This window comes from Melopsittacus undulatus, chromosome 1 (assembly GCF_012275295.1).
Source record: "Melopsittacus undulatus isolate bMelUnd1 chromosome 1, bMelUnd1.mat.Z, whole genome shotgun sequence".
Taxonomy (NCBI): domain Eukaryota; kingdom Metazoa; phylum Chordata; class Aves; order Psittaciformes; family Psittaculidae; genus Melopsittacus; species Melopsittacus undulatus.
The window spans coordinates 17002286-17029419 of NC_047527.1; the positions used below are offsets into that span (position 1 = coordinate 17002286).

Sequence of the window (27134 nt, forward strand, 5' to 3'; positions counted from 1 at the left end):
ATTACATTGACCTTGTGTCCCTATTAGCAGTGCACTGTGTAAAACCTTGCTTGGTTTCAGCTTGAAGGAGTTCAGCATCTCCCCACCTATATAGTAGTGCTCCCTACTGTTTATCAAGTGGGCTTTTTTTCCTTAAGAGTGTGTATACTGTATGCCAAACTTCTACTGTAAACATACTCTAAAAAAGCAGTATTTGTTTTGTTTGTTTGTTGTTTTGCTTTTGGGGTTTTGTTTTTTTATTTTTAGAAAGCAATTCTTTTTTTTACATTTGGAAATGATGTGACTGCAAATGAATCACAGAGTCATAGAGGCTGGCAGGTGCCTCTGAAGAGCTTCTAGTTAGACCCCCTTCTAAAAGGAAGGTCAGCTAGGGCAGGTTGATCAGGGCTCTGCCCAGGTGGTTTTGAATATTTGTGGGGACGGAGACTCCATAGCCTCTCTGGGTGACATGTTCCAAGTTGATCACCTGCAGAGTGAAAGTATTTTTTCTTATTTTTAAACAGAACTTCATAAGTTTCAGCTTGTGCCTATTTCCTCTTGTCCTGTCACTGGGCACCACTGAGAAAAGGTCTGTCACTTTTCATGCCTCCAGTAACTTGCACACTGATAAGATTCCTCTTGAGCCTTTCTTTCTGCAGGCTGGACAATTCCAGTTCTTTCATACACTCCTTGTACGTCAGATGTTCTTGTCTCTTAATCACATTTTTGGCCTATCACTGAAGTATGTCCCTACCTCTCTTGTGCTGGTGAGCCCAGCACTAGACCCAGCACCCACTTGTGTCTCATCAGTGCTAAGCAGAGGGGAAGAATCACCTCCCTTGATGTCCTGGCAGTGCCCTGCCTGATGCATCCCAGGACGCTATTGGCTGCCTTTTCCACAAGGGTGTGTTGTGGCAAATGGTGCTCGCATATGCTTCTGTTAGGAACAGAACTGAAATTTTAAATGCTTCTGAATTTCTGATTTTCTGAATCGGACAAAACAGTGACATACATGAGAGGTTTATGGGTGAATGGTGTAGAGGTGCAAAAATGAGCCTTACAATTTGCTAGGAGTCTGATGATGCAGCTGCAAACAAACGAAGAGAAAGCCTAAACAACTGTGTTTTGTGTAGGCACTGAAACTGCAGGCATGTGAAAATGACTAGAAAGAAGAATAAGCTATCAGCTCCCCGCTTGTATGTGGTGCCTGTCTAGTAGCAGGAGTTAAACAAAAACTGCAGACTGCAAAAAATGCAAGAAAGGGCTGATAAAATTTGAGTAAATTTACAAAATTAAATCAGTTTTAAAAACAAAAGTTGTAGCTAAAGACTTCCAATGTTCTGTGGCTAAAAATTTATTTTATTTGACTTTTTGTGGCCTTTATGTAACACTCCTCCTGCTTAGTGATTGTTTTAGTTATCTTTGGGTTTTCAGTTTCTTCTAGATAACAATCATATGTAAGTGGTAAAAAATGGTCTGTTTTCTTCAGGAAATAGAGCAGTTTTCTGCCAAGATAGAGAATATGCAGGGGCAGTCCTTGGGCTAACTTTCATTAGGTATAATACAACATTATGCTAGAGGGCAACCCAATTTAACTGTGAAAGAAGTGAATCATTGCAATGACCATTTTCTACAATTTTATTTTCATAGTTGCTCTGACATATTAATGAGCTTTCTATCAATGAAGAAGCTAATGCAGACTTTCTAATTTGTAGTGTTGTTGTAGTTGTGAATGAAAGCATCACTCACAGCTAGCATGGAACTGTCAAAATACCAGGCTAAATGTCAACTGATAAATATTTTCTAAAAGCCGTGTTTTTGCTGGCAGACTTTACAACCTTGATCCCACAGTTTTAAGTTTAGTGCCTAGCAGATTTAAACTATATGAACTATAGTCTCCTTACCTAGACCGCAACTTATCCTCATGCTTGTGTAGTGAATTTGGTTTTATACAGTAACTAAATGTCTGCATGCAATTTCTGGGTACTCTAAATGTGATTGCTTACTTAAGAAGGGGTAGGAATATCATTCATCATTCGTACAGATGAAGCTGAGTTTAGCTCTTTATTGGGTGGAAACAACAGTGAAAATGATTGGTGCTAGACAAGTTATTGTCTGTAGATCCTGGAAAGAAATATTTAATCATCATATATCCAATAATGTTATGACTCATTTAAACCACAAATACACTATAAATTAATTGAATTGTGCTATAATTAACTTGCTGTATGAATTACTTTTTCCTCCATTATAGAATCATAGAATCATAGAATAGTTAGGATTGGAAAGGACCTCAAGATCATCTACTTCCAACCCCCCTGCCATGGGCAGGGACACCTCACACTAAACCATATCACCCAAGGCTTCATCCAACCTGGTCTTGAACACCGCCAGAGACAGAGCATTCACTACCTCCCTGGGCAACCCATTCCAGTACCTCACCACCCTTACAGTAAAGAATTTCTTCCTCATATACAGTCTAAACCCCTGCTGTTTAAGTTTCAACCCATTACCCCTTGTCCTATCACAGAAAGGTAAAGAATAATTCTGAATTATACCAAAATACTGAAGATGAGATAGCTGTGATTTTCTTTTGTCTGGTGGATCTATTGTCTACAATTTTAAACAACAGATCAAAAAAAAAGCATATGCAAAATTCAGCAAAATGTTTTGCAGTTGGCAGATGTAGAACAAGAAGCTGTTACTGTTGATATGCAAGATCATTTTCTGACTCTTAGAGTGTTGTTTTGGAGTTTTTTTCCTCATTTGGGGGTTTGGTGTTTTCTTTTTGCTTATGTGGTTTTGTTTTGGCTTAACTCCTTGAAATACTTCACTTTTTAAAGTAATATGAGTGACTTAAATAACTTAAGTCTTAAATTTATGCCCATCTCATAAAAATTTCCAGCTGTAGCCTCACAGTAGAATTCAAGTTTTTCTATGTGGAGTTCTGTTTTAAGTGCTTTTCAACAATTGACAATACCTCCTCTTTTACCTGATTATATCACTAACTGTCACTTGCTTTTCACAATACTGATTTCACATTGTGAACTTCCACAGCGCTGGGGGTTTTGTCTGGTTGTTTCTCCTAGTCTTCATTATCTGTTTTCCTGTCTCATTGACTTCATTGAAAGTTCAGGCATATATAACATAATTCCAAGTTTGACTGAAAGGCATATCAAAACCTGATACATTTAAGTGGTGTTTCAATGGTTAAATAGGAGCTTTGTAACACAGAGGTAACAGAATTTTGAATGGCTTTTACTGTTCAGTGTTGAATTCAGCAGGCAGAAGCAGATCAGGTTCAAGTAATATCAAGTGGCTTTGGTGTTCAAGAACATCAAGTGTTCAAGTAACATCAAAATACCAGTTGAGTGCTACTTGAATATCAGGCATGGCATGTAAATGAGTAGCATCCCTGTTTTAATTGTTATCAGTATGTACTTATAGGATGTTTACCTTTCATCTGAGTATTTTTGATTTGACAGATACACCTTAACAGTTGTTAAAATGAAGACAAACTATCTTTAGAACTTAGTGAATGCTGGCTTCATCTGTAATCTAGAAAATAAATTGCTCCTTGGAAAGAAACTGTGGTTTTGAAATACTTTTTCAAATATATTGCTAGTAACATAGAAAAATACTTACATCACTTTCTTCTTAAGCTGTTGTAATACAACATACTACTAAATTGAAGGAACAGTTCAGAACTGCATAGAGAAACCGGTCATATATGTAAGATTTATTACTTCTCATACTTTTCCAACATATTTTTTTTTAGAAATTCAGCTATTTCCCCCTGCATTAAAGCTTGAAGATAGCCAAACAGCAGTCTGAATTTGGAAAGGAAAATAGCTACATTACAGTAGTGATAGTTCTGTGTAAACTCTTGGGTTCTGTTTTATGAAATGGCATATGAAACTTGATCTGTAGATGTGGAGCAACCCTGCAAATACTCTATTTCTCTGAATATAATGCTTATAAAAACTTCAGAGTTGATTGAAGTGTAGGATGAAATTCTAAGAGAAGTGCTGTGCTACCAGTAGTCCAGCTAATGTAGTCATCTCCATTAACACAGTTCACATCATCACTGCATCAATGAAAATGAAATTTACACCTCATCAGACACCACACAGTTTTCCTGGTTTCTTTTACTTCTTGGGATCCTGAGGTCTCTGGCTTCAGCCTGGTGTCAGTGGGGTGTGCTGATATCAGAATTTGGAGTATGTCACTATCAGGAATGTGATTTTGACTTGCCACCCCCTTTTGTTTATTTTTTTGTTTGTTTGTTTTTGTCCCTGTAATTCTTGGTTCACCTCGGGTTATTTACAGTTTTTCCAACACACTTTTATATCGCTCACCATGCAGCTTCACATTATATTTCAATCTACCCTATAAGGCATGTTTCATCTCAGTGACACTTCCTCCTTTTAACCCCTGAAACCTGATTCTGTCCAAGCCTGCATTTCTTTAAAAGGCCCTGGTGAGTTTTCACCACGTTGAAGTCTTCAGGCCTTTGCTATCATTCCAGTTTTAGGCCTGTAACTCTACTGCATCACACTAAGGATAAAGAGCTCATATTGCACATAATAGATTCTTGTTACTACTATGGATATAAAGATGTGGCTTATCACAAAAAGATAAATGAAGGCATAAAAATAATTCATAAACACCAGATCACAAGAAAATTTGATGTTACAGCTAAATCAAATAAAACAAACAAACAAATAAAACCCCACAAAAAACAACCAACCAACCATCTCCCACAAAAACACCACCGCACACACACACACCCCTAACCCCCACAAACAAACAAACCAAACAAAAAACCTAAACAAAACTCCAGGCAGCTCAAGACACTTTCAGACAAAGGAGTCCTGGCAAACTCTGCCCAGAGGACTTGCAGTCTCAATAGCCTGTTATTAATAGTGGCAAAAGTGTATTGCTGGGCTACTAAACTACAGATACAGCAAAGACTTAAGGAGTTGTGCTTTCATTCACTTAAAATGTGATGCTAAAAGTTAGTGAAGAATAACTGACATTCCCTTAGCCTGTTGATCCTTTGGCAGGAATTGCTGGGGATGGAGAAGTTTATTAGGATTCCTTCATGTTCTTTGGTAAACTGAAGTCTAAGGAAAAATTGAATCTAGAGTAACTCATGAAAGCTAGAAATATCTTATGTTCTTTTAAGGAGTATAAGAAATAACAAGGGTAATAATTTATTATTATTTTTATAAATATTATACATTACTATAGTGTAATTTTGTTGTTTTTTTTTTTTTTTAATAGAGTACTATCCTGTTTTTTATAAATGGATGAACAATTATATTTATGCATTTTCTTCTCGGACTATTTCTCCTGTTACAGAACAGCAAATACATGGTCTTTGGTTCTTAGCAAAAGGCAAAGTTAGTGATGTTGATTTTGTGAATATCTAAACCATAGCAGACACTATGGAAGAGCAGTATGCAAGGAAAGCTTTTTTTTTTCTTTCAGGATTGCATGCAGACACAGTTGTGTTGTGCTGGTTTGGTACACTTCCCTAAAACAGGAGAGTACAGTGAGCAAAGTTATTTCAGCTGTTTCCCCAGCTCTCCTCAATAGTGCTTCTATTCAAACTGTATAAAAAGAAAAATTGAACAACTCAGAACGTCTCGGACTGGCAAAAGACCATGGAATGCTGTATTGTAGCGCCACCTGGTGCCTCTGGCACAATAATATTGTAAAACAGACTTCCCAAAAGAGTAATTTAAAATTACTTTTAATTTTAAGGGACCTGGTTTTGTTTTTTGGGTTTTTTTGGGGGGGGTTTTTTGGTTTTTTTTTTGACTAGCATGTCAGCATTTCTAAAAGCATCTTCATTACTTGGTTGTAGGCCTTGCCACTTGCTTAGCAACTTAATGCAATTCTTAGTGGTATATTTCTACTACTAAAGACTAAGGAAGTGGTTTGATGTTTAGGCAACCAAGCTGCAGTAAAGACATAAGGTAGGCTGAGCTACAGTAAAGATGGGTAGACAGTGGAAAACCAAAAAAAAATCTGTGCATTTCTTGGTTCTACTTTTCAGGTCGTTTTCCTTCAATATATCTCTCTAGCAGAAGACATCATTCATAAAGGACTAATCCAAAGTGATGAATAGGCAGCTACAAAAGAGTGAGAAGTTACAGAACATTAAAAAAAAACAAACTTCCACTGTTACTCATTGAGTCCTATAGGTCTAAAACTATTATGGACATGATTCTCCAGTTCTTTCAGCTCACAAAGTATGAATTTTCTGATGAGTAGAATTACACTGATTTTTACTTTTTATACTGAATTATTTTTTCTGATCTATTGATTTTTTTATTCCTCTAAAGAGATTTTATACAATGACAGATTTATTTTAGGTAATATACTCCTAAAAAGTAGATGAAAATTTCAAGGTTGCAGTTTTTCCATTAATTCACTACTGCCCATATTTACATGGAGTGGAGCTAATATATGAAAGATACTCCCATTGTAAGAACTGTTGAACTCTGAAGAGAAGATGCGGTTGTTGGGGTTTTTTTAAAAAGAATGCAGCACATAAGGTGTTAATTGAAAACAAGTGAAGTAGCATAACTAAGGAGTTAAAGACTTACAGTAGCTTCTTCTGGCATTGCTATTGACTGTTAGAGTTTAAATCTCTAACTTAGTATACAGTTTATAATTAGGTAGCTGAATATAAGTAGCCAACTAACTTCTTCACCTCATTGGCTTCCATGATGTACAGCTACTCCACATCACAAAACAATTATATTTTTTTCTTCAATGTTTTATATTCAAGGAGATCAGAGTCAACTTTGAAATAATAAAATGGAAAGAACATTAAAGTCCTATTCTGTTTATTAAGAAACTACATTTAATAGTTAAACTGAGGTTTGCTTTTGATGTGGGCAAGGGTGAAAGGGTACTGGTTTTAAAGCCAATACTGAAGTATTGTATTCCCTAAAAAGTAAACATTAAACAAGGTAGGTGTTCTTTCCATAGCTGTGAACGGAGATTGCTTTGATAGAGGCAGCTTACTGAAATGAATAAATCTTTCATAAGACTAGTAATTGTTGTAAAGTAGTATATTGGTGTTGGTTATTTTAACTAAGTTCTTTACCACACAGAAAAGTACTATTTCTATTTGATACAACTGCTAAAACTTGTATTATTTTCCCACTTTGTGCTTAATTATGCAACTGATTTAGTGCATTTTCTTCAAAATCCTCTAAAAGTAATGATGTAGGCCAGTGAGCACATAAACAAATTAAAAAAGAGAATTTTAAATCATGTACTGTGTTGAAAAGCTATTATCTGTAGTTCATGGGTTATTATTAAATTCATTCTGATGAGAAGCTTGAGCTGAAATGGCATACTGCAATAAAGTTTCAAATTACTACTTCTAGCAGTGAAGTAATGTTTCACAGAGCTAAACTATTGCGAAGAATTCCAGATTTTACCTTTGAGCATCAATTTGAATTGCGTTATACATTTAAACAAAATAATAATAATCATCATCATCCAACACACACACAAAAAAAAAAAAACAAAACACAGAACCATAAATGTGCTGTCTCATAGAGTTCAAAATTTTCAAATTCTTGTTTAAACATGAATTGATAAATATATTAATACAGGTCACTGCAGAAGAATAGATGCGATCTTTGCACCTTAATATTTGTGTTAACCACTCAGATCATGTAATAAACTACTCCTTGAATGACATACTTGTAACAGAATTTCCCTGCTCTTGAGGGAACCTGAGAATTATTTGCATTTTCATCAATGTCACCATTACTGGACATACTGAAGAAGTTCATGCAGAAACTGTTGTTCACTAAAGAATTCTATTTTCCTTTTCATGCAACATATACACATGATAATAATAATTTAAAACTCATCTCAGATGAATTGCTATTGTAAATTGCAATGTACTTGCATTCTGATTTCTATTATCGACGAGATATAAAAAACAATTGTTTTTTACCTCTTGGCATAAAAATAGTTTAACTGTTATAGGAACATTGTAATCCCTGATGCATAAGATAGTTTTGTTGACCATACCTTGCATGTTCTGATGAAATATTTCTGATTATAATTTGTGAATTCATTCAGCATTTCACAAAGGGGATCTAGTTCAGCAAATGTCCAACAGGACCTATTGTCCATTTTATCTCTGCCACTTCTCTGGTTTTCTGCAAGATTGCCTAACTGGTTCATCCTTGGTTGAGAGCTACAAAGCCACATTAAGCTTGGTTTCCAGACTCACAGTGCCTCAACTATTCTGGGTCCAAAGCAACACAACAGAGATACTACAGAAGTTTTCATTCTGTTCCATAGAGGATTTCTGTTGTTGGGATAGAATTTTAATAAGAATGAAACAAATTTTTATTTCATATCAAAATGCTCTGTGAAATTACTTTCTACAGCAGGAGCATCACAGTTTATTGAGGCTGTATTATGTGGAGGGCTTTACTATCGAATTGGGAAGAAATAAACCTGGTGACATTTCCTAATAATATCACTGTATTTTCTACTTTTCAACAGGTGGGAAATATAGTTCAGTTTCAGTGTAAAAAAGGACACCTTCTCCATGGCTCAACAACACGAACTTGTCTTCCTGATCTTACATGGAGTGGAATCCAGCCAGAATGTATACGTAAGTAAATGATAGATTTTTGATCAATCATTTTATCTAAGATATTTAATTACCATAACACTGTTATAAAGTTAATTCATATAGCTTTAGTAGCTTAAAGTTAATAAAAATTTACATTACTATCTTACAGAAGCTAGAAATGTGGTTTTGCAGTGAATTTTTCTACAATAGCGTATACAATGAAAAGAAAAACACAACACAAAGTAATAACAGACAGAATAACAGACAGCTCTTCATCCAAAGAGATGCTGAAAATAAGTAAGAGGGTGCAACCCTTCCAAGGAAAAGAGGAGATGGTGAGAACAGGATCATGTAGGTAAAGCCCTGCAGAACTCTAACTTCTACCAGAGTATACAATTACTAGCAGTTCTAGTAAAGACTTTGAGTTATTTCCCAACTAAGGAATCAACCTATTTTTGAGAAGGGGGAAAAAAGAGGGTTGTAACTCAAGTTTTGAATCTGAAATGGATAGAACATGCTTACTTGGGTACAGGAAGTGTCATTTAAGTTTTTAGATCTTTTACACTTTGGTAAACAGTGCTAATTTACTGAAGGTATAGCATCATAGTTAACCAGCTGGCCAGCTGGTATTTTTCTGAAAATACTCTCACCTTATAAGATCTGACCTTACAGAATCACTTCAGCGTATGGAGAACTTATCCACAGAAGAAAGCAGCAGTAATGTTTCAGTTGGTGCTAGCAGTCCTCCTAAGCAAACAGCAAATCAGTAGCTCATTGTGTTGAAAGATGAGGTCTGATCTTGGAGGTATGCTGTTTTTGAGATAACACAAGACTTCCAGATTTTGGCGGTTGTTAAAGACATAAGACACTGTCATGAGATTAGGAATAGTAATTAATTTTTCTACCTGATATTTAAAACTTGTCTCATCTACAATCTTTCATAGTGTTTTTCAAATGACCCATTTATTTACTGTTATTCAATGCTACACAGATATCATAAGTCATATAAGTAACAATCTATGATTGTTTTTAGCTGTGGTAAGATGCAAGCTGTATATGTTTGCATATGCAGACAATTTTTTTTTGGTCATGCAAGTACCTTTATGTTGGTTTTTGATCCCTTGAAATTGAAAGGTCCATCTTCAAGACATATTTACAGGCTCAGGACAGTAATTTATAGGTTGCATAGTGATTTTTTATGTGAATTAAAAAATGTATTAATATTTTATGTTTAGTGATTTCTTTTTCTTTATGAGTTACCTGTTAGAATGGGTATAGATCATTTCTTTCAGAAATATTTTCAGCATTTTAACTGAAGGATATTTTATCTTTTCTTTGTAGCTCACAGCTGTAAACAACCAGAAACACCAACTCATGCTAATGTTGTAGGAATGGATCTTCCCTCACTTGGTTATACATTGATTTACACTTGTCAGCCAGGCTTCTTCCTGGCAGGAGGATCAGAGCATAGAGCCTGTAGGTCTGATGGTACATGGACTGGCAAAGTTCCAGTTTGTGAAGGTAAGCTCTTTTGTTCCCACTGCATCTCTCATCTCTCATATTTCAGTGATTTTCTCTACTTGCAGTCCAATAAGATAATGCAGAATGGTGAGAACTAGGAGGGAGAACATCTGAAAGCATAATTGTAATCCTTTCCCTGTTGTGTGTAATGTACTTGTCCTTCATTTGCATGTTCAGATGTGTCAGTTCTAGTTGCTATTCTGGAAGCCAAATATTTGGGTAACACCTACTTTTAAACTTCTGACTGAGTCAGATGTGGATTCCGTTTTTGTAAGCTCAGCAGAATAAGAATCTCAGTGGGTTTTGCACATACCTACTAAATATAGATCAGGATAATTCTATTTACAGAGATTGTCAGCTGCAAGACAGCTATTGCAGTTGCAGTACTACTATGATATAACTGCATCATGGACATGTGATGGGATGACTCGCACAACTCGGGTGCTGCAATAGATGGCTATGAACTCATGAAAAGTTATAGGTAATAAAGGAGAGGTAGTGGCAAGCCCTGTATGTTAAAGAGTGTTTTGACTTTCTGGAGCCTTGATGATGGTGACAATGGGGTTGAGTGTTTATGGGTAAGAACCAGGGGGAAGGACAAGAGTGAAATACCGTGGTGGGAGTCTTTTCCAGACCTAACCAGGACAAAGAGATAGATGAAATATATAGACAGCTGAGAGAAATCTTCCAGTTGCTAGCCCTTGTTCTCATGAGGGACTTCGACTTCTCAGATGTCTGCTGGAAAAACAATACAGTGGAGAAGAAACAGTCTAGAAGGCTTCTGGAGTGTGTGGAAGTGAATTTCCTGACACAGCTTGTAAGTGAGCCTAATAGGGAAGGAGCCCTGCTGGACCAGTTGTTTGAAAACAGAAGGACCTGTGGCTGATGTGATGGTTGGAGGCTGTCTTGGCCATATTGTGAAATTATAAGAGTTTTTGGTTCTTGGAGAAGTAAGGAAAAGGGTCAGCAGGACTTCTACCTTGGTCTTCTGGAACAGCCTCAGTAAGTCTGCAGATAGCACCAAGCTGATTAGGAATACTGATCTGCTGGAGGATAGGACAGGCTGGATTGATGGGCCAAGAACAGCTGTATAAGTTTTAACAGGGTGAAGTGCTACATCCTGCACTTAGATAATATCCCATGCTACACTACAGACTTGGGGAAGAGTGGCTGAGAAGCTGCCCAGAGGAAAAGGACCTGGGGGTGTTGTTGACAGGCAGCTGTATATGAGCCAGCAGTGTGCCCAAGAAGGCCAACAGCATCCTGGCTTGTATCAAAAACAGTGTGGCCAGCAGGACTAGGGAAGTGATCATCCCCCTGTACTCTCTACTGGTGAGGCCACACCTTGAATAGTATGTTCACTTTTTCTACCCTCACTTCAAGAAAGATATCGAGATGCTGGAGTGCATCCAGAGAAGGGTAGCAAAGCTGGTTGAAGGGTCTACAGTACAAGTCTTATGAGGAGTGGCTGGGGACACTGGGGTTGATTATCCTGGAGAAGTGGAGACTGATGGAAGCCCTCATCACTCTCCACAACTACGTAGAAGGAGGTTGTGGTGAAATAGATGTCCCAAGTAACAAGCATCAGGACAAGAGGAAACAGCCTCAAGTTGGTTCTAGGGGAGGTTTATATTGCATTTTAGGAAACCAATTTCTTCACAGAGTGGGTTATTAAACATTGGAATATGCTGCCCAGGGAAGTGGAGGGTGGATGTATTTAAAAGACATGTAGATGTAGTGCTTAGGAGCAGGCTTTAGTGGTGGACTTGGCAGTGTAAGGTTAACAATTGGACTTCATGAACTTATAGGTCATCAACTTTTCCAACTTAAATGATTCTGTGATACATTTACTCTATTCTGATGTTGGAGAAGGATGCGTAAAGTCCCACGTGAGTGTCTGAATCTCTGCATGAATTTATTCTATAGGGTTTAATATTTTATATTTGTATATAAGCAACAATATAGTACTTGCAAACAAAATGCAATCAAACTTTGTTCTTGATATTCCAATATTTTATTTTGTTTGTATTTTTTTTTAATGCATACTTTTTCATGGCAGGGCATGAAAAACTTCATAGCAAAATCATGGTGAGAATGGTGCTTTTCATGTAAGATAAGAAACATTATCAAATATAGCAATTGTTTGGCATTCTATTTCCTGACTAATTAAAGAACCTTCCAGATTACTGGTACTTAATGTTTCAGATGTAGTTATCCCCAGGGTTCTTTCAGAGGCATTAAAAGGATATAGCCAAACACTGCTACTTGGGAGACAAATAAGAAACGCATATTTTGTATTACTAAAAAACAGGTGTCCTGACATTACATGCCAGGCAAGCACTGCAGGAAAATAAGAGTAGAGCTTTGGGAAAGTGTTAGAAAGCAAGCTGCCAGGAAGACTATGACTTGTTCTGTACTCAGGATGTGTTACAGAAGGCCAAATGTGATTCATGCATTGTATTTTGATCCAAGAATTTTCTGCTGATGATATTGAAACAAGTAGTATTAGCTGTCCTATCTGATAGTAAAGAACCTATATGACATTTTTTAAAAAAGTATTAAGTTGTAACTATGAATGTATCTACCTTGTCATATAACATAGTTTCCCAATGTCCTGAAAATTTGTCACAGAAATGAAAAACTTTTAAGATCAGAAGCTTTGCTTCTTCCTTTTTAGCAGGGGAGAAAGCTAAGAATCAGCAACCTATTGTAAAGTATGGACTCTTATTTGGACGAAGTAAAACATCTCTTAAATATTTTCAATTTTACCTATTACAGAGGGGGAAATGACTCTCTCCTATTGAAGGGAGAAGAGCACCAGGTGAAGTTGCTCACTTCAATTGGAAGTAGATGAAAAAGAATAAAACATTTGAAGTTGAGAGCTCTAAAAAGATCTGTAGGGAAACTAAATCAGAATTTGGCCCTTTAAGTACAAATCTTGAAATCCTACTCAACAAATACCCGGACCTAGAAACTTAAACTTCATATATAACTTGGTTTAGTTTTTAGTTTGCATTTAAAATTTGTATTTAAATTTAATTTTCTATTTAAAATGTCAGTTCTAAGCTTGACTAGAAGTGTATTCACCTAGGGCACATGAAAAACAACAAGGTGCTTGGTGACAGCCAGCATGGCTTTACTAGGGGAAAATCCTGCCTGACCAATTTGGTGACCTTCTATGACGGGGCTACAGAAGTGATGGACAGGGGTGGAGCAGTTGACGTCATCTACCTGAACTTGTGCAAAGCATTCAACACTGTCCCACATGATATCCTTGTCTCTAAATTGGTGTGTCATCAATTTGATAGGTGGACCACTCGGCGGATAAAGAACTGGCTGGATGGTCGCACTCAAAGAGTGGTGGTCAATGGTTCAATGTCTGGCTGGAGATCAGTAACGAGTAGTGTCCCTCAGGGATCGGTGTTGGGACCGGTCTTGTTTAATATCTTTGTTGCTGACATGGACAATGGAATTGAGTGTGCCCTCAGCAAGTTTGCCAATGACACCAAGCTGTGTGGTTCAGTTGATAGGCTAGAGGGAAGGAATGCCATTCAGAGGGACCTTGACATGCTTTTGAGGTGGGCTGATGCCAACCTCATGAATTTTAACCATTCCAAGTGCAAGGTCCTCCACCTGGGTCGGAGCAATCCCAGGCACAGCTACAGGTTGGGCAGAGAAGAGATTCAGAGCAGCCCTGCAGAGAAGCACTTGGGGCTGTTGGTTTTGATGAGAAAATGAACATGAGCCAGCAGTGTGCACTCACAGCCCAGAAAGCCAACCGTATTGCAGGCTGCATCAAAAGGAGCATGACCAGCAGGTCAAAGGAGGTGATCCTGCCCCTCTACTTTGCTCTCGTGAGACCTCACTTGGAGTACTGTGTGCAGTTCTGGTGTCCTCAACATAAAAAGGACACAGAACTGTTGGAACAAGTCCAGAGGAGGGCCACGAGGATGATCAGGGGACTGGAGCACCTCCCATATGAAGACAGGCTGAGAAAGTTGTGGCTGTTCAGCCTGGAGAAGAGAAGGCTGCGTGGAGACCTCATCGCAGCCTTCCAGTATCTGAAGGGGGCCTACAGGGATGCTTGGGAGGCACTATTCATTAGGGACTGTAGTGACAGGACGAGGGGTAATGGGTTGAAACTTAAACAGCAGAGGTTTAGACTGGATATAAGAAAGAAATTCTTTGCTGTGAGTGTGGTGAGGTGGTGGAATGGGTTGCCCAAGGAGGTAGCGAATGTTCCATCCCTGGCAGTGTTCAAGGCCGGGTTGGATGAAGCCTTAGGTGATATGGTTTAGTGTGGGGTGCCCCTGCCCATGGCAGGGGTGTTGGAACTGGATGATCTTGAGGTCCTTTCCAATCTATTCTATGATTCTATGATTCTGTGACAGGGCTGGTTGACTTTACAGCATTTTATACTAAACCCATTTGGAAAGTATGATCCAGTTATTTCTAACCTGAGGTTGATGTAGTGAAAAAGCATATACTATTGAAGCATGCCCTTCATGTCAAACATATTCACTGATGTTCAGTAAATTCCGTTCAAAATGAGGAGGAAATAGAGATTAATTAATCAATAGTAACTGGTCATGAGAACTTTAGGCTGAATTCCTACCCCTGCCCTAGTTTCTTGTTATTTTAAAGCTATATACCAAGAAAAACCTTTCTGCAATCAGCTAGAAGTTATTCTCAAAACATTCTCAGTGCTCCTTGCTGAAGTTTCCTTTTTGTGCCGAAAAAATGCTTAGGGAGAAGGTTGTTCCTTTTCTTATCTATCAGTTTTGAAGTATCGGTCAGAGAAAAAAGGCCTGGGTTCAAAGCCAAGATCCAAAATACAAAATATTAAAATAATTGTTGGAGCAAGGAATGGAGCCTAGCATTGCATGAGACTATGCTACATTAGGAGACAGAATTATGTGTCTTCTTTATAGCCAAATGAATTCCAATTAGTTTCTGCAAAATAAAATAGCTTCAGGTGCAGGAAATTACACTGTCCCATTGCATTTAGTTGATCGTCTACAGTGGTGGGAGAGTTCCTGCTCTAAGCACATAAGAAATTAAATAAATTCTCCAAATTCCAATGCTCAAATCATCTGAGCAGTTGGAGATACTGGGAAGAGCCTCATTTGTTTCTTTCTGTTGCTATTCCTTAAAGAAACAGGACCTCCTCCATTAGCAGGAGATTAAGCATGCATCTTTAGGTTTTCAGAGTCTTAAACACAGAATCACAAAATAGTTTGGGTTGGAAGGGACCCTCAAAGGTCGTCTAGTCCAGTGCCCCTGCAATGAGGGAGATATCTTCAAGTAGATCAGGTTGTTCAAAACCACATCCAGCCTTGGCCTTGAATGTCTTCAGGGATGGCACATGTACCATCTCTCTGTGCAACCTAAGTGTTATCTCACTCACTACTGTAAAAGGTAGTTAAATTCTGAAGAGAAGCAGAATTTAAAATGCCCTTTTTACGTATGTCGTCATTGTTTGGTGTTAAATTGCTTCTAGTCAAAGCACTAATGACACTGCTGTTTTGTGTTGATCCCAATTTAAATGACATAATTTGCCTTAGATGACATAACTAGACAACATCTAACATATTAAGTGTGTAGTCCAGGACTGTGAAGTCTGAACTGTGGATTCTGAAATGAAAGCCCACACTGGTTGTTGCAAATATCTTTGTAGCATCCAGGTGACTGACTTAGGAGAAAATGCAGCAATGGAAGAAACCAGTGTTTCTGTGATATTAAGGCTTGATACTGATTGAGTTTGAAACATCTTACATTCTTTGTAGCAAATAAACTCCATTATGGAAATTATTTTCCTAGTTTCTGAGTAATATATTAACTACTGATTTTTGGTTTTGTCATTTATTCTTTCCAACAGCTGGTTCCAAAATATTAGTGAAGGATCCTAGACCAGCTTTGGGAACACCAAGTCCCAAACTAAGTGGTAAGTACTTTCAGGAATATATAGTTGTAAACAATTTCTGTAGGAAAGACAACAGGAATTGATTTAGTGAGACTGCAATGAATGGCTTAGAATGAATAAAGGGTATTGTATTAGGCATTACATTAACAGAACAAACCCATTATTAATTAAATTATTTCCCATTAAGTCCATCTATACTGCATGTTATTATTTGTATCCATTTACAGTTTCTAGCTGTTATGTGAGGAGGGTTTTATTAGTTTTGCAGAAATCATTATGTTCTGTATAAGATACTATATTGCTCACCCAGAAATAAAGATATGATTTTTCACAATTTTTAATTCTTGCACTTCTTTTATGTAGTGCTAATTTGAATTGCTTTACCTAAATACTTCAGTACTAGCCTTCAACTTAGCCTTCAAAAAAGTTAACTTTTAGGCTATAGAAAGTAGTTTATCTAACTCTGGCTAATGCCAACTCCAGTTTTAACTGGTTTGCTAAGGAAGACTGTCATTGGATGTTCTGACTAGATCCAAGAGAAACTTTTCTAAGAGAGCAGTCTTCTTAACTAAAACTAGCTTTTGACTATAAAACTATTAAATGTTTACTGATAATTAATAAAGATTTTTAAGTAATTCCTTTGCATAGGAGTTTTTTTTGGGGGGGAGCTTTGTTGTGGAGCTTTTTGGATTTTTGTCAGTTTATTTTTTCTTTAACAGATATACTACTTCAAAACTGTTTGTCAGTAATGTACTGCATATTAGTCGTATTTTTTTCATTCAGAAACTTTTGTACAATTCCAATTAATTTCAAATAAAGTGTATAAAGATCAGTTTTCCTGAAAGAAGAGAAATAAATTTCAGTCAGATAGCAAGTCAACAGCATCATAATCTGCACCATGCAGTTTCCTTGCTTGCAGTTTGTAGATCCAACATCTAAGTGTTGGGGGGTTTTTGTTATGCTTAATAGACTTAAAAGGATACACTATAAAGTAGAGAAAATACTCATATTTAGCATACATTTTGAGGGATGCTTGACTGCATAAGTACTAAATATTTCAAAATGTTTTGGAAATGTTTGATGTCTGTATAGTTCCAGATGATGTATTTGCCCAAAATTATATATGGAAAGGCTCCTATAATTACAAAAGCAAGAAACAGCCCATGACTTTGACAGTCACAAGTTTCAATGCAACTTCAGGAAGAGTAAATGCAACACTTACAAACAGCAACATGGAATTGCTGCTATCAGGTATGGGATAAAGCCCCCCTTATTTTCATTTAATTTTTTTTCTGCCCTATATAAATTGGTTCCTTATAATTTTATGCATAAAACTGAAACTTTTAACACCTTTGGCAAACTTCCTTAGCTTATCAAAGAAATTTCCATTCTAGTTTGTTTCCTTTTCAAAGGTAGGGATTTTTCAAGCTTTATGTTCTCTCCCACTTTTTGATTTTGGAGGGGCTTATTATATTTGGAATTAATAGTCAGTTAGAAGTGAAAGAATCATCCTGATTCTCATGCTTCTCCTGGCTTACTGTACCCTTCATCAGTGACAGAGCATGAGAGACTGAAAAGTCCTTGACCAGGGTAAGTGCTACTTAGCAAAGAATAAAACACCTGTGTGTTATCAGCATTATTCTCAGACTAAAGCCAAACCACACCCCTGCATCAACTACTAGGAAAAAAATTAACTCATTCCCAGGTGAAACCAGGGCAGCCTGTGCCCTTCCAGTCCAACACTCTGGTCATAGGAGCCATCCCACCACATCTTTGTTGTGCCAATGAGGTCATAACCCTACAGGCATGCACATGCTTCTATCTCCTCCTGTTTATTCCTTATGCTACATGGGTTTTCCCATAGGCATTTAAGCTTATCTCCCAGTGAAGCCAATTTATTGGGTGGAGTGGCTGGAATTCCTTCAGGTGCTCTCCTGCTGAGCTCCAATCCTTCTGGGCATCTCTCACTGTTACTGGCATCAAACATGGTAGGAATGGAAGGGATTGAGGTTTCCCTCTCCTGGCAACTTTATTTAATGCACTCTTCACCAGCTGGGCAAACCTATGACTGAAGATGTTCTTCCCCTTCTCTGGCTGATGGACCCCACTAGTCCCCAGTTGACCAGGTTTCTCAAAGTGGGTCCCATTGTCTAAGTAGCTAAATCTCTGGTGCTGTCACCAGTCCCATAACATCTCTTGATTCACCATACCCAACTGGCTCTATCAAACTCCTTCCCTTTGACTGCAAGGATTGGTGGAAAAACTGCCTGTGCTTCAGAGTCCCTTGCCACCACCCACAGTGCTCTTTAATCCTTCTTGATATTCCTCAGACTATTCCTTGTTGTACCACTGGTGCCTATGTGGAACAACAGCAGTGGATAATTGTCAGTGGACTCTATGAGGCTTTGTTATCTCTTGGTGACATCCCTGATAGGAACCCCCAATAGGCAGCACACCTCTCTGGAGAGTGTCAGGGCAGCATATAGGTGCCTCCACATCTCTCAGAAAAGAGTCACCTATTACTATCATCCATCACCTTTTCTTAGTTGTGTTGGTTGTTACACAGGGAGCAGGTCATGCTGGTATAATGAGCTCCAGTGTCTCTCCTGATGCAACAGATCTTTCCTCTTCAAACTGCAGAGCAGTGAAGTGGTTCTCCAAGGGCACCTCAGGCTGCAGGGGAAGTCTCTTCCTCCTGCAGGTCCTTGCCATTGCAAGATTCCATTCTTCTGCATTACTGACATCCCTCTCTTCTGTGTATTCTGGTGTAGTTCTTGACTGTTTGGCCATGGGCTGTAGTTCCACTGCAGAGTGCTCTTGGAACGAGGTGTCCAATTCCTTTTAAGCCTCTCTGATGTTACACAGCCTCCTCACCACCTCCTGCAGCTCTAGCCATGTGCTGCAGGAAGTCCTCCACATGGGCACACCGCCAGCAGGCAGGTCTGCTGCCTGTCACTACTCCAGGAGTGAGGTCTGGGCACTTCCTGCACCCTGAGGTCTACACTGCAGACTCTCCTTACGCACCTCCATCTGGGTGGAGTCATTGGCCAGCATCATAGTAGGTATTGCAGACCTCCCAGCTGGAGCTACAGCTTTTGCTGTCAGGCTAGTGTCCACCATTGTGCCTTGAGCATCAGGTAAGATGAGTGTGCTTGACCTGTGCAGACAGTGCCCATTTGCTGGGCTATGAGGCCTTCAGGTCTCTCCACTTGACCAGTAGAATGCCCCTCCCTCAAAGAGGTGCCTTCCCTGCATGCCCTTCTGCACAAACTGCCATGCAAACTGCCACACAATGCTCTGACTGATGTGCTGCACCATGTTTGCCTACTCTGTTCACATCACTTCTGGGCACTTGTGCTCCCTAGAGCTGCACTCCATGGGAGCAGGGATTGGCTGACATTACTCCTGGCCCTGCCTGCATCTTGTCAACCACTCTCATGTGAGCTGCCAGCTCCTGGTGGGTCTTGGTACTCTTCTGGGGTTTCCGTGGTTCAGGAAACCTGCCCAGTACTCTGTGGTCCCTGTTTCTGTGGTCCCTGTTTCAAAGCCCCTCTTTTGTTGTGGAACACACCTGCAGTGGAGCTGTTCATCTCAGTGAGTGAAGAATGTCTGGAAGAAAATGTGTCATAACACTGATTAAGAAAAATTCAGATTTTTGAGATATTTAAAAATTTAGAATTTTTTAATTTAGCACCAGCTATTGGAAAATAATTTAGATGTAGATGTTTCTACTATCACCTTCTTTACCTGATGACTAAATTAGCAATACTGAAAGCAGGAATGCAAAGGGTAAGTTCAAAGTTCAAATGTACTCTACCTGATTCAGAACTGTGTTTTCCACCTAAAATCAGACTACTGTCAGTTTGTCTGTCTAATGCTTGTTAAAACAACTGTTAAGTAACAGCTGTGTGTATAGTGTTTCCCTTCTGTCATCTCTGCAGGCTAAGCAGTTTCCATTGAAATCTTGGGATAATTGAAATAATTTCACAAAAGAATGCAGCTTGCTTAACAAAAATGTTTGTTAAAATGCTACATATTCTTCTTGCTTTACTCTTTCAAGGCAGCAGATTAAATGCTTATTCTTGAAATTATTTCTCTTCTCAACACAAATATAAACTTTAAAACTATATTCTACAGGAGTGTATAAAAGCCAGGAAGCTCGGCTAATGCTCCACATATATCTCATTAAAGCACCTTCCCATGCATCTGTGAGCAAGCTGAAAGATGAAAAATGGGCTATGGATGGTTTTGTGAGTATATTTCTGCTACAAAAGCGAAGGACTTTTTTTTTTTTTCTTAAATCATGAAAATGTTCTAGATTGAAAAAATTCTGAGAAATATCAAATGGAGTCTTGTTAGCAATACTGATTCATTAAATGAAATGGAAATTTTATTTCAAGATATAGGAAACCAGTCTGAGGAAAAATATGAGAACAGTCATATTGTATAGGCACAATTATAATGCATGTTAACAGAGAAACCTTTCTCATACTTCTCATTGAATTTGATTCCAATATATTGAGGAATTTTATCATCCTGACAATATATCAATTTGTAGTAATGTTTTAATATATAGTATTAATATAATAGCAATTTTTTATCATTAGGCTAGCAGTCATGTTTTATTTTTTGGTGATGTTTCAAGATATCTGATGAAAAAGACAAATTGTTATGTGTATGGAGAAAAAATAGATTGTTCCAATTAATCATTAAGGCCTTTGAGGTTGTGGGACTGCAGTTATGTTTTTAAAATATACTTTTTATGAGGTTATACTTTAAAAGGGAGAAGAGAACACATGACTGGGAGGAGGAGAGGTGATGGAAAGGGATAAAATGAAGTACAGCCCAGGAGACTAGGGCTTGTTTAAACCATGAAAAGGAAATCCTTTCAGAGAACAGACGGGAAAAGCAAACATTGCGCAAGATAGTGCTAAGGCTAGAAAAAGTTTGAGTGTGATGAAGGCTTGAGACATTTTATTTGCCAGAGAAGGTTTTTCAGAAAACAAAGGGCCTAAATTGGCTGATTATGAACACACACATCCTTTTTATACCATCTCATTTGTTATGGAATTTGTCTCTTTTCTTACGTTTCACCTACTGGTAAGGTACTGCAGATACGCCAATGTAAGTGCACATGCCAACAGAAGAGGTCAACATTGAAGTGCATGTATAAATTTATACAACTTGTGGCACTGCTTCAATAATAATTTTTAAAAAGTGTGCAAACAAAGCAAAAAAAAAAACAACAACAAAACAAAACCACAGTTTAATAGAGGTTAATAAATATACTGGTAAAAAGGCTTAAATCCCTGGCTTGTACAAACTTTAGGCTTCATGACCATGCTCCTGAGGTTTAAAAAAAAAAAAAGTAAAAGCAAGAGATTTACTTTTGGACTTCTAAATGTACAAAAGTAACAGTACAGTCCCTAAATTCCATGCTGTATACATACTGCTCTTATTTGACCAGTTTCTTTTTGTTTTCAATCTGGGAATAGCTCAAACAGGTAATTTTAAGCTGAAGTAAGAAATTCACCTTCTTCAGTGAAAACACAGCTTCAGATCATTGCTGAAGACACACTTAAGGTTCCCTTAAACTTCCCTTTTTCAAGGAACCTGACTTGAGACAACTGAATTTAAACCTAAAAACTATCCTGGGAAGCAAGTATCTGTAAATTTGAATACAGTGTTAGTTTAGCATGTACTTACCCTAACAAAGCCGATATTCATAGGATCACAACCCTTTCCTCCCTCTCACAATAGTATGATCTACAATATAACTTGACCATCTACTACATAAAGAAATCAGATAATTATGAAGTATGTAAAATGCTTAAAAATGCTGACATAATGAATTGCTAGAAACTTTGTTTTGCTGTTTTTTAAAAATAATAGTTAAAGGTAGTATAAGGTATTATATGTGACCACAAGCCAACATGTCTAAGTTGTTCCCTCAACTGTTCCTTCATTTCTTTTGAACTTTATAGATTTCCTAGAAAAAAGGAGGGTGTTTTTAATCGGGAGTAACAACTACCAGTAAAGCCTGTTAGGGTATCTCTATTACAAATAGATAGCTTGTAACGAAGTTTCCCCCATTTAATTCTGAGTACTGTTTTTTTACAGGTTTCTGCTGAACCTGATGGAGCAACATATGTTTTTCAAGGATTCATCCAGGGTAAAGATTATGGACAATTTGGACTTCAACGATTAGGTATGCAGCAATTATCACTTTTTTTTTTCACTTCATTGTTCTATATTCTCTTTTATCATGTCTAGTAGAATAAGGGTATCCACAGGATGTTAACAGAATTAAAATTTTATAGAAAATTGAGCTAGTCATATCTTTAAAATCTCATTTTAAGTGTTTTGTCAGAAGTTGTAAGGAATTATGTATGCCTTGCAATGTGCTGCTTAGTATAGCTATCGTTTGTAATGTTTTGAGCAATATTTTTTTCTACCAATACATGTAAAATGCATTCAGTTTCACATCTCACTCTTTAGAAAGCCCATGTTATAAAGTGCCTTCCTAAACCGATTTCTTGCTAATGGTGCTGAAAAAACATTTAATGTAAATATTTGCAAGTAATTTTTTTGTTACTCTTAAACCCCTCAAATCTTACATGATAATCATGCACTTTTTTTCCCTAAAAATTGACTTCTTGATTCTGTACATTCAGTTCTAATAGTCTTTATTTATCCTTTGTAATGTAACTAATAGTCTTCATTTATCCTTTCTCAGAGAAGACAGCTTTGATAATAGAGCTCTGGTAACAGCATACTGTTGTACTTTATAAGAAAAAAAAAATATTTTTTTGATACTGTGTCAAGAACTGTGATATCTTACCACAAGAATTTGAATTTATTAATACTGAAATCTTGAATGATAAAATACCATTGAGAAAACTTTAGAAGAGGTATTATTCTCACTAATCAAGTGGGTCCTTAGAGTGCATATCATCACATAAAATTCCTATATGTGGATGCAAAACTAGTTTCTTTCAGCTGCAAAGTATTGTCCACGCTTTTTTTTTTTTTTTTCAGTAAAACCAGGACATTCTTTAATTTTTGAGTGTGTTGGAAGGGTTTATTAATGGGTGTATGAAGTAAAGGCAATTTTTTTCTTGTTTTCACTGTTATAAGTCACAGTAAAGTGCAATACTTGGGGAGGGAGGTCTTGTTTTTCCCTGTATTTGCATAGGCAAATTCTTTGAAAAGAATTTTTAGAAATATCTATCAATAAATATTTCCTTTAAATTAATATAAAAAGTTATTTCCCTTTAATAACTTCTTCAAAATATTTGAGTCACCTAAAAAAATCAAAATGTAAGGCATCCTTGGCAAAGAGTTTGATAAAGTTTTATGAAAATTTTATTCTTAATTTGATTTTGTGTTTTTTTTTAATTTTATTTTCATTTTTGTAGCTGTAAGATTCTTTTCTTGTAATATCGAGAACGTCCTTTTTATTGGTTTATATCTTCTAGGATCAAAATGGTTCACTAAGGTTTAAATTCTGTACAAAATTTAATTGTAGTTAATACAATCAATAATACATTTATGAAGAAATTTGCATTCAACACATTTTGTTATCTGTTACCATTATTTCATTCACACAAATACAGAAATGGTTTATCTGAAACAAAATAATTTTATTTCTGTTCCCATATAATTTTCCTACCAACATTTTTTTTTTTTTTTTATATTTTAGTATATTGAGTAACTGGTTTTAGTTGAGTTTTTTTGGTTGGTTGGTTGGTTTGTTTTTTTTTAAATTTCTATATGTTGCCTTGTAAGATCAAGAAAGTCAGAAAATATTATGACCTACACCATTTTTAAAAGTCCCCTTTAGAGCTTAAAAATAATTTTGAAGCTGCATCGTTACTCACTTCCTCACTTTAAAAAGTTATATATCTTGTCTGGGTAGATAATCTTGGTAATGTATTTCTCAGCCATGCAGCAGATCATATTCTTATTTTTTCATCACTGTCTGGCTTTAGCTCTTGTCAGTTGTTCCTACCTCTTTCATTCATGAATAGCAGCACCAAATGAAATCAACATGATGAATTATTAGGTTGCCTCTTCAGATAATTTACCCTTTCCTTGAAATGATGTTTGCTTTTCATACACGCAGTATTTATTAATTTCAAATTAATCAGTAATACACAAGTTAATCAGTAATATAATCAAACATATGCATTATTATATAATTGACTTTTGGTAACAGACAGCATTGATGTGTATTAATAGTGTCCAAAATTTGAATCCATACAGAATTAATGCAGTAAGATATTTACTGTAACAAAATATATTCATTGTTGTCCCAACAATTTGCATCCACTTATTAATTGGAATGTGGCATGCCACACTAGATTTACTTTCCAGGCGGTCTCAGAATAAAATTGTATGTATACAGCTGAACAAATTATAATGACCCAATCTCAAGGTATTATTGAATTCTGAATTTTATGGAGATTTATGTGCTGGCGGTTGCAGACACATATAGAATACATTACTTTTTTTTTCCCCTTTTATTATTCTTTTTTAGGTCTTAATATGTCTGAGGGTTCAAATTCTTCTAATCAACCACATGGTACAAATAGTAGTTCAGTGGCCATTGCTATCCTTGTGCCTTTCTTTGCCCTTATATTTGCTGGGTTTGGCTTTTATCTTTATAAACAAAGGTGAGTACAAACTAAGTATATAGAATTCCTGTATGACTTGGTGGTTTTAGTGCCTTCAATCTTTGTTAGTGTAAATATTTTTTTCTTTAAAACCATAAAGTGTTTGCAAGGTATGCAACCCTACCTCTGTTAGGTCTGGCATAATGACTGAAAGATCAGGTTTTTTTGTACTGTTCTGTACTTTCATTCCTACCTATTTAAAACATTATAAATTTCTCTTTTATGATAACAAAATGGATGCTGTAAATTATTTGCATATGGAGAATAATATAATGAATAGACTTTGTGGGTACTTGCAGCTGATTGCCTGTCTTTTTTCATATGTGACAGAATTATGAGTCATATCTTCAGTAATTTATTTTAACGACTGCTCTGTTTATTGCCTTGCAAGTGTATGAAAGTGTTATGACACTGAGATTTGATTATGGAGCTGTTTCTGCACATGAAATTATTAGTTCATGTGTAATTATGTTACATAGCCGCCAGTCTTTTCAATTTCAGTAGTCTAAATTCAACTGTTTTGTTATTAGACCAGTATTAGGTCTTTGGATTTATCTTCAAGTAATCTTTTTTCTACAGCTTTAAAGCATTATATGACTAAAGAATACTTAATCACTTTAATGACAAGAAAATTCATTGCCTACTAACTGCCAAAACGGTGATTTACATCTGGAAGCCTGATAACAGCAGTTGTAATAAACTTTGCTGGATAACATTAGTTTAAAACACATCCCATCATTTCTAAATGGTACCACTTGTTTTGAAGAGCTTCAGAATATCAAAAAATGCTCATGTAACGTTTTTATACATCTGTAACTGTGTGGAATAGGCACTTGTCTTTACATTTTATACTGATCATTTACAAAACAGTATGCATTTTTTATAGTAATATAGATTAAATGTTTTTGAGGGATTTTATTTTTATATTTTGAGTTATTTAGTGAGTAAGAAAATGTTTCAGCTATAAAATAATTCTTGAGAAACTTGTTGAGTCTCCAAATAGAAAAAGGAAATCTCTGCCATCTGGCTGGGGAATTACTGCATTTTTTACAAGATTTTGTTGTACTCTTAACTATTTACCATCTTATCATCCAAAAGGAAATGCATACCACTTCTCAGGTTAACTATGTTTTTTAAGTGAATACCATTTTAAACGAATTATAAATCCTTTAAACTTTGAGAGAGTTCTAATTTTGATCACACATACTGTAAAAAAAAACCCAAGAGGTTGTATTTAGCTCCTTGTTCAGATGCTTAAAGCACACAAAGCCAGCAAGGAAAACTGCAGTTACAAACACTCTGTCTTTCCTCTACAGGACTGCACCTAAAACACAGTACACTGGATGCTCTGTACATGAAAATAATAATGGACAAGCTGCTTTTGAAAACCCCATGTATGACACAAATGCAAAGTCTGTGGAAGGGAAAGCGGTACGATTTGACCCCAATTTGAACACTGTCTGCACAATGGTATAATGTGGTAATGATATGTCTTCAAAGTCTGGAAATTGACACACAACACAGTGCACACACAGTTCACTGATTAAAAAAAAAATAAAATTAAAGCACACTTTTCAGGATATAGTGGGTCACCTTTTCCTGAGAATGATAGACAAGAATGGGTTGTGGTTATTTTCTTTTGATTTTGTTTTTCATAAACTGGATCAAAATTCTTCTTCGTGTATAACACGGAGAATTTAAAAAAAAAATTTGCTGCACTCCATGAGTGCTACTCACAGTTTATTTGCTTTTTTAAAAAGGAGGTTATTCTAAAAACATAAAACGTATTTGCATATATTGGAGGAGCATCCACTCTCAGTATTTCTGTGCTTTATAAAAACTATAATAGAGGGATTGGGTTAAAAAAACATTATAGGTAGAAAATAAGAGCTATACTTACAGGAGACAGTAGGTCACTGACTTCTCTTTAACAGTCATATGCTACATCTTTTTTATGAGTTTGTACCTTTTTTCATTTATTGAGCCCGTATAGTATTTTATTTTTCTCAGAACAGTTAAGTTTTACAAGTCCAGGATATACTGTTTAGAACTCATGAAATACAACTATTTTCATGTGACAGAGAAAATTAAAATATCATGTTCTTATTTAATGAATTTCCTTCCCTGCTTCACATCTTCCTTCCTTTTTTATGTTCCAAGTCAAGCTTCTTTTCTCTGTTTCCATTAACAGTACCCACAAATGGTCTATGTTTCTTTTGTCAGTCGTACAAGTACACAAATTTTGCAATCAAGAAGCTAGTATGAATTGAGCTTTGTCATGTGGCTATATTTCTTAATGTTGAAGACCACTCAAAAAAGTGACCATCCAAGTTTTTTCAGAGGTGAAAACATAATGATATTTCCAACTAAAAAGTGCAGTTTACAGTAACATTAGCAATGATATACATAGATC

At 36.5% G+C, this 27134-nt stretch overlaps 1 protein-coding gene across 3 annotated transcripts in view; it reads left to right on the forward strand.

Moving 5' to 3' along the window:
* The window catches only part of CSMD3 (CUB and Sushi multiple domains 3), a 604683-nt gene extending 578486 nt beyond the window's left edge, over positions 1–26197 (forward strand). For all 3 annotated transcript variants that reach the window (XM_005150930.4, XM_005150931.4, XM_031050517.2), the window contains 8 exons: positions 8530–8641; positions 9944–10123; positions 16002–16067; positions 17139–17297; positions 20184–20296; positions 22167–22254; positions 24586–24721; positions 26038–26197. In XM_005150930.4, coding sequence (XP_005150987.2) covers positions 8530–8641; positions 9944–10123; positions 16002–16067; positions 17139–17297; positions 20184–20296; positions 22167–22254; positions 24586–24721; positions 26038–26197 — 1014 coding nt within the window. The remainder of the gene's footprint in view (positions 1–8529; positions 8642–9943; positions 10124–16001; positions 16068–17138; positions 17298–20183; positions 20297–22166; positions 22255–24585; positions 24722–26037) is intronic.
* Positions 26198–27134: the final 937 nt, after the last annotated feature.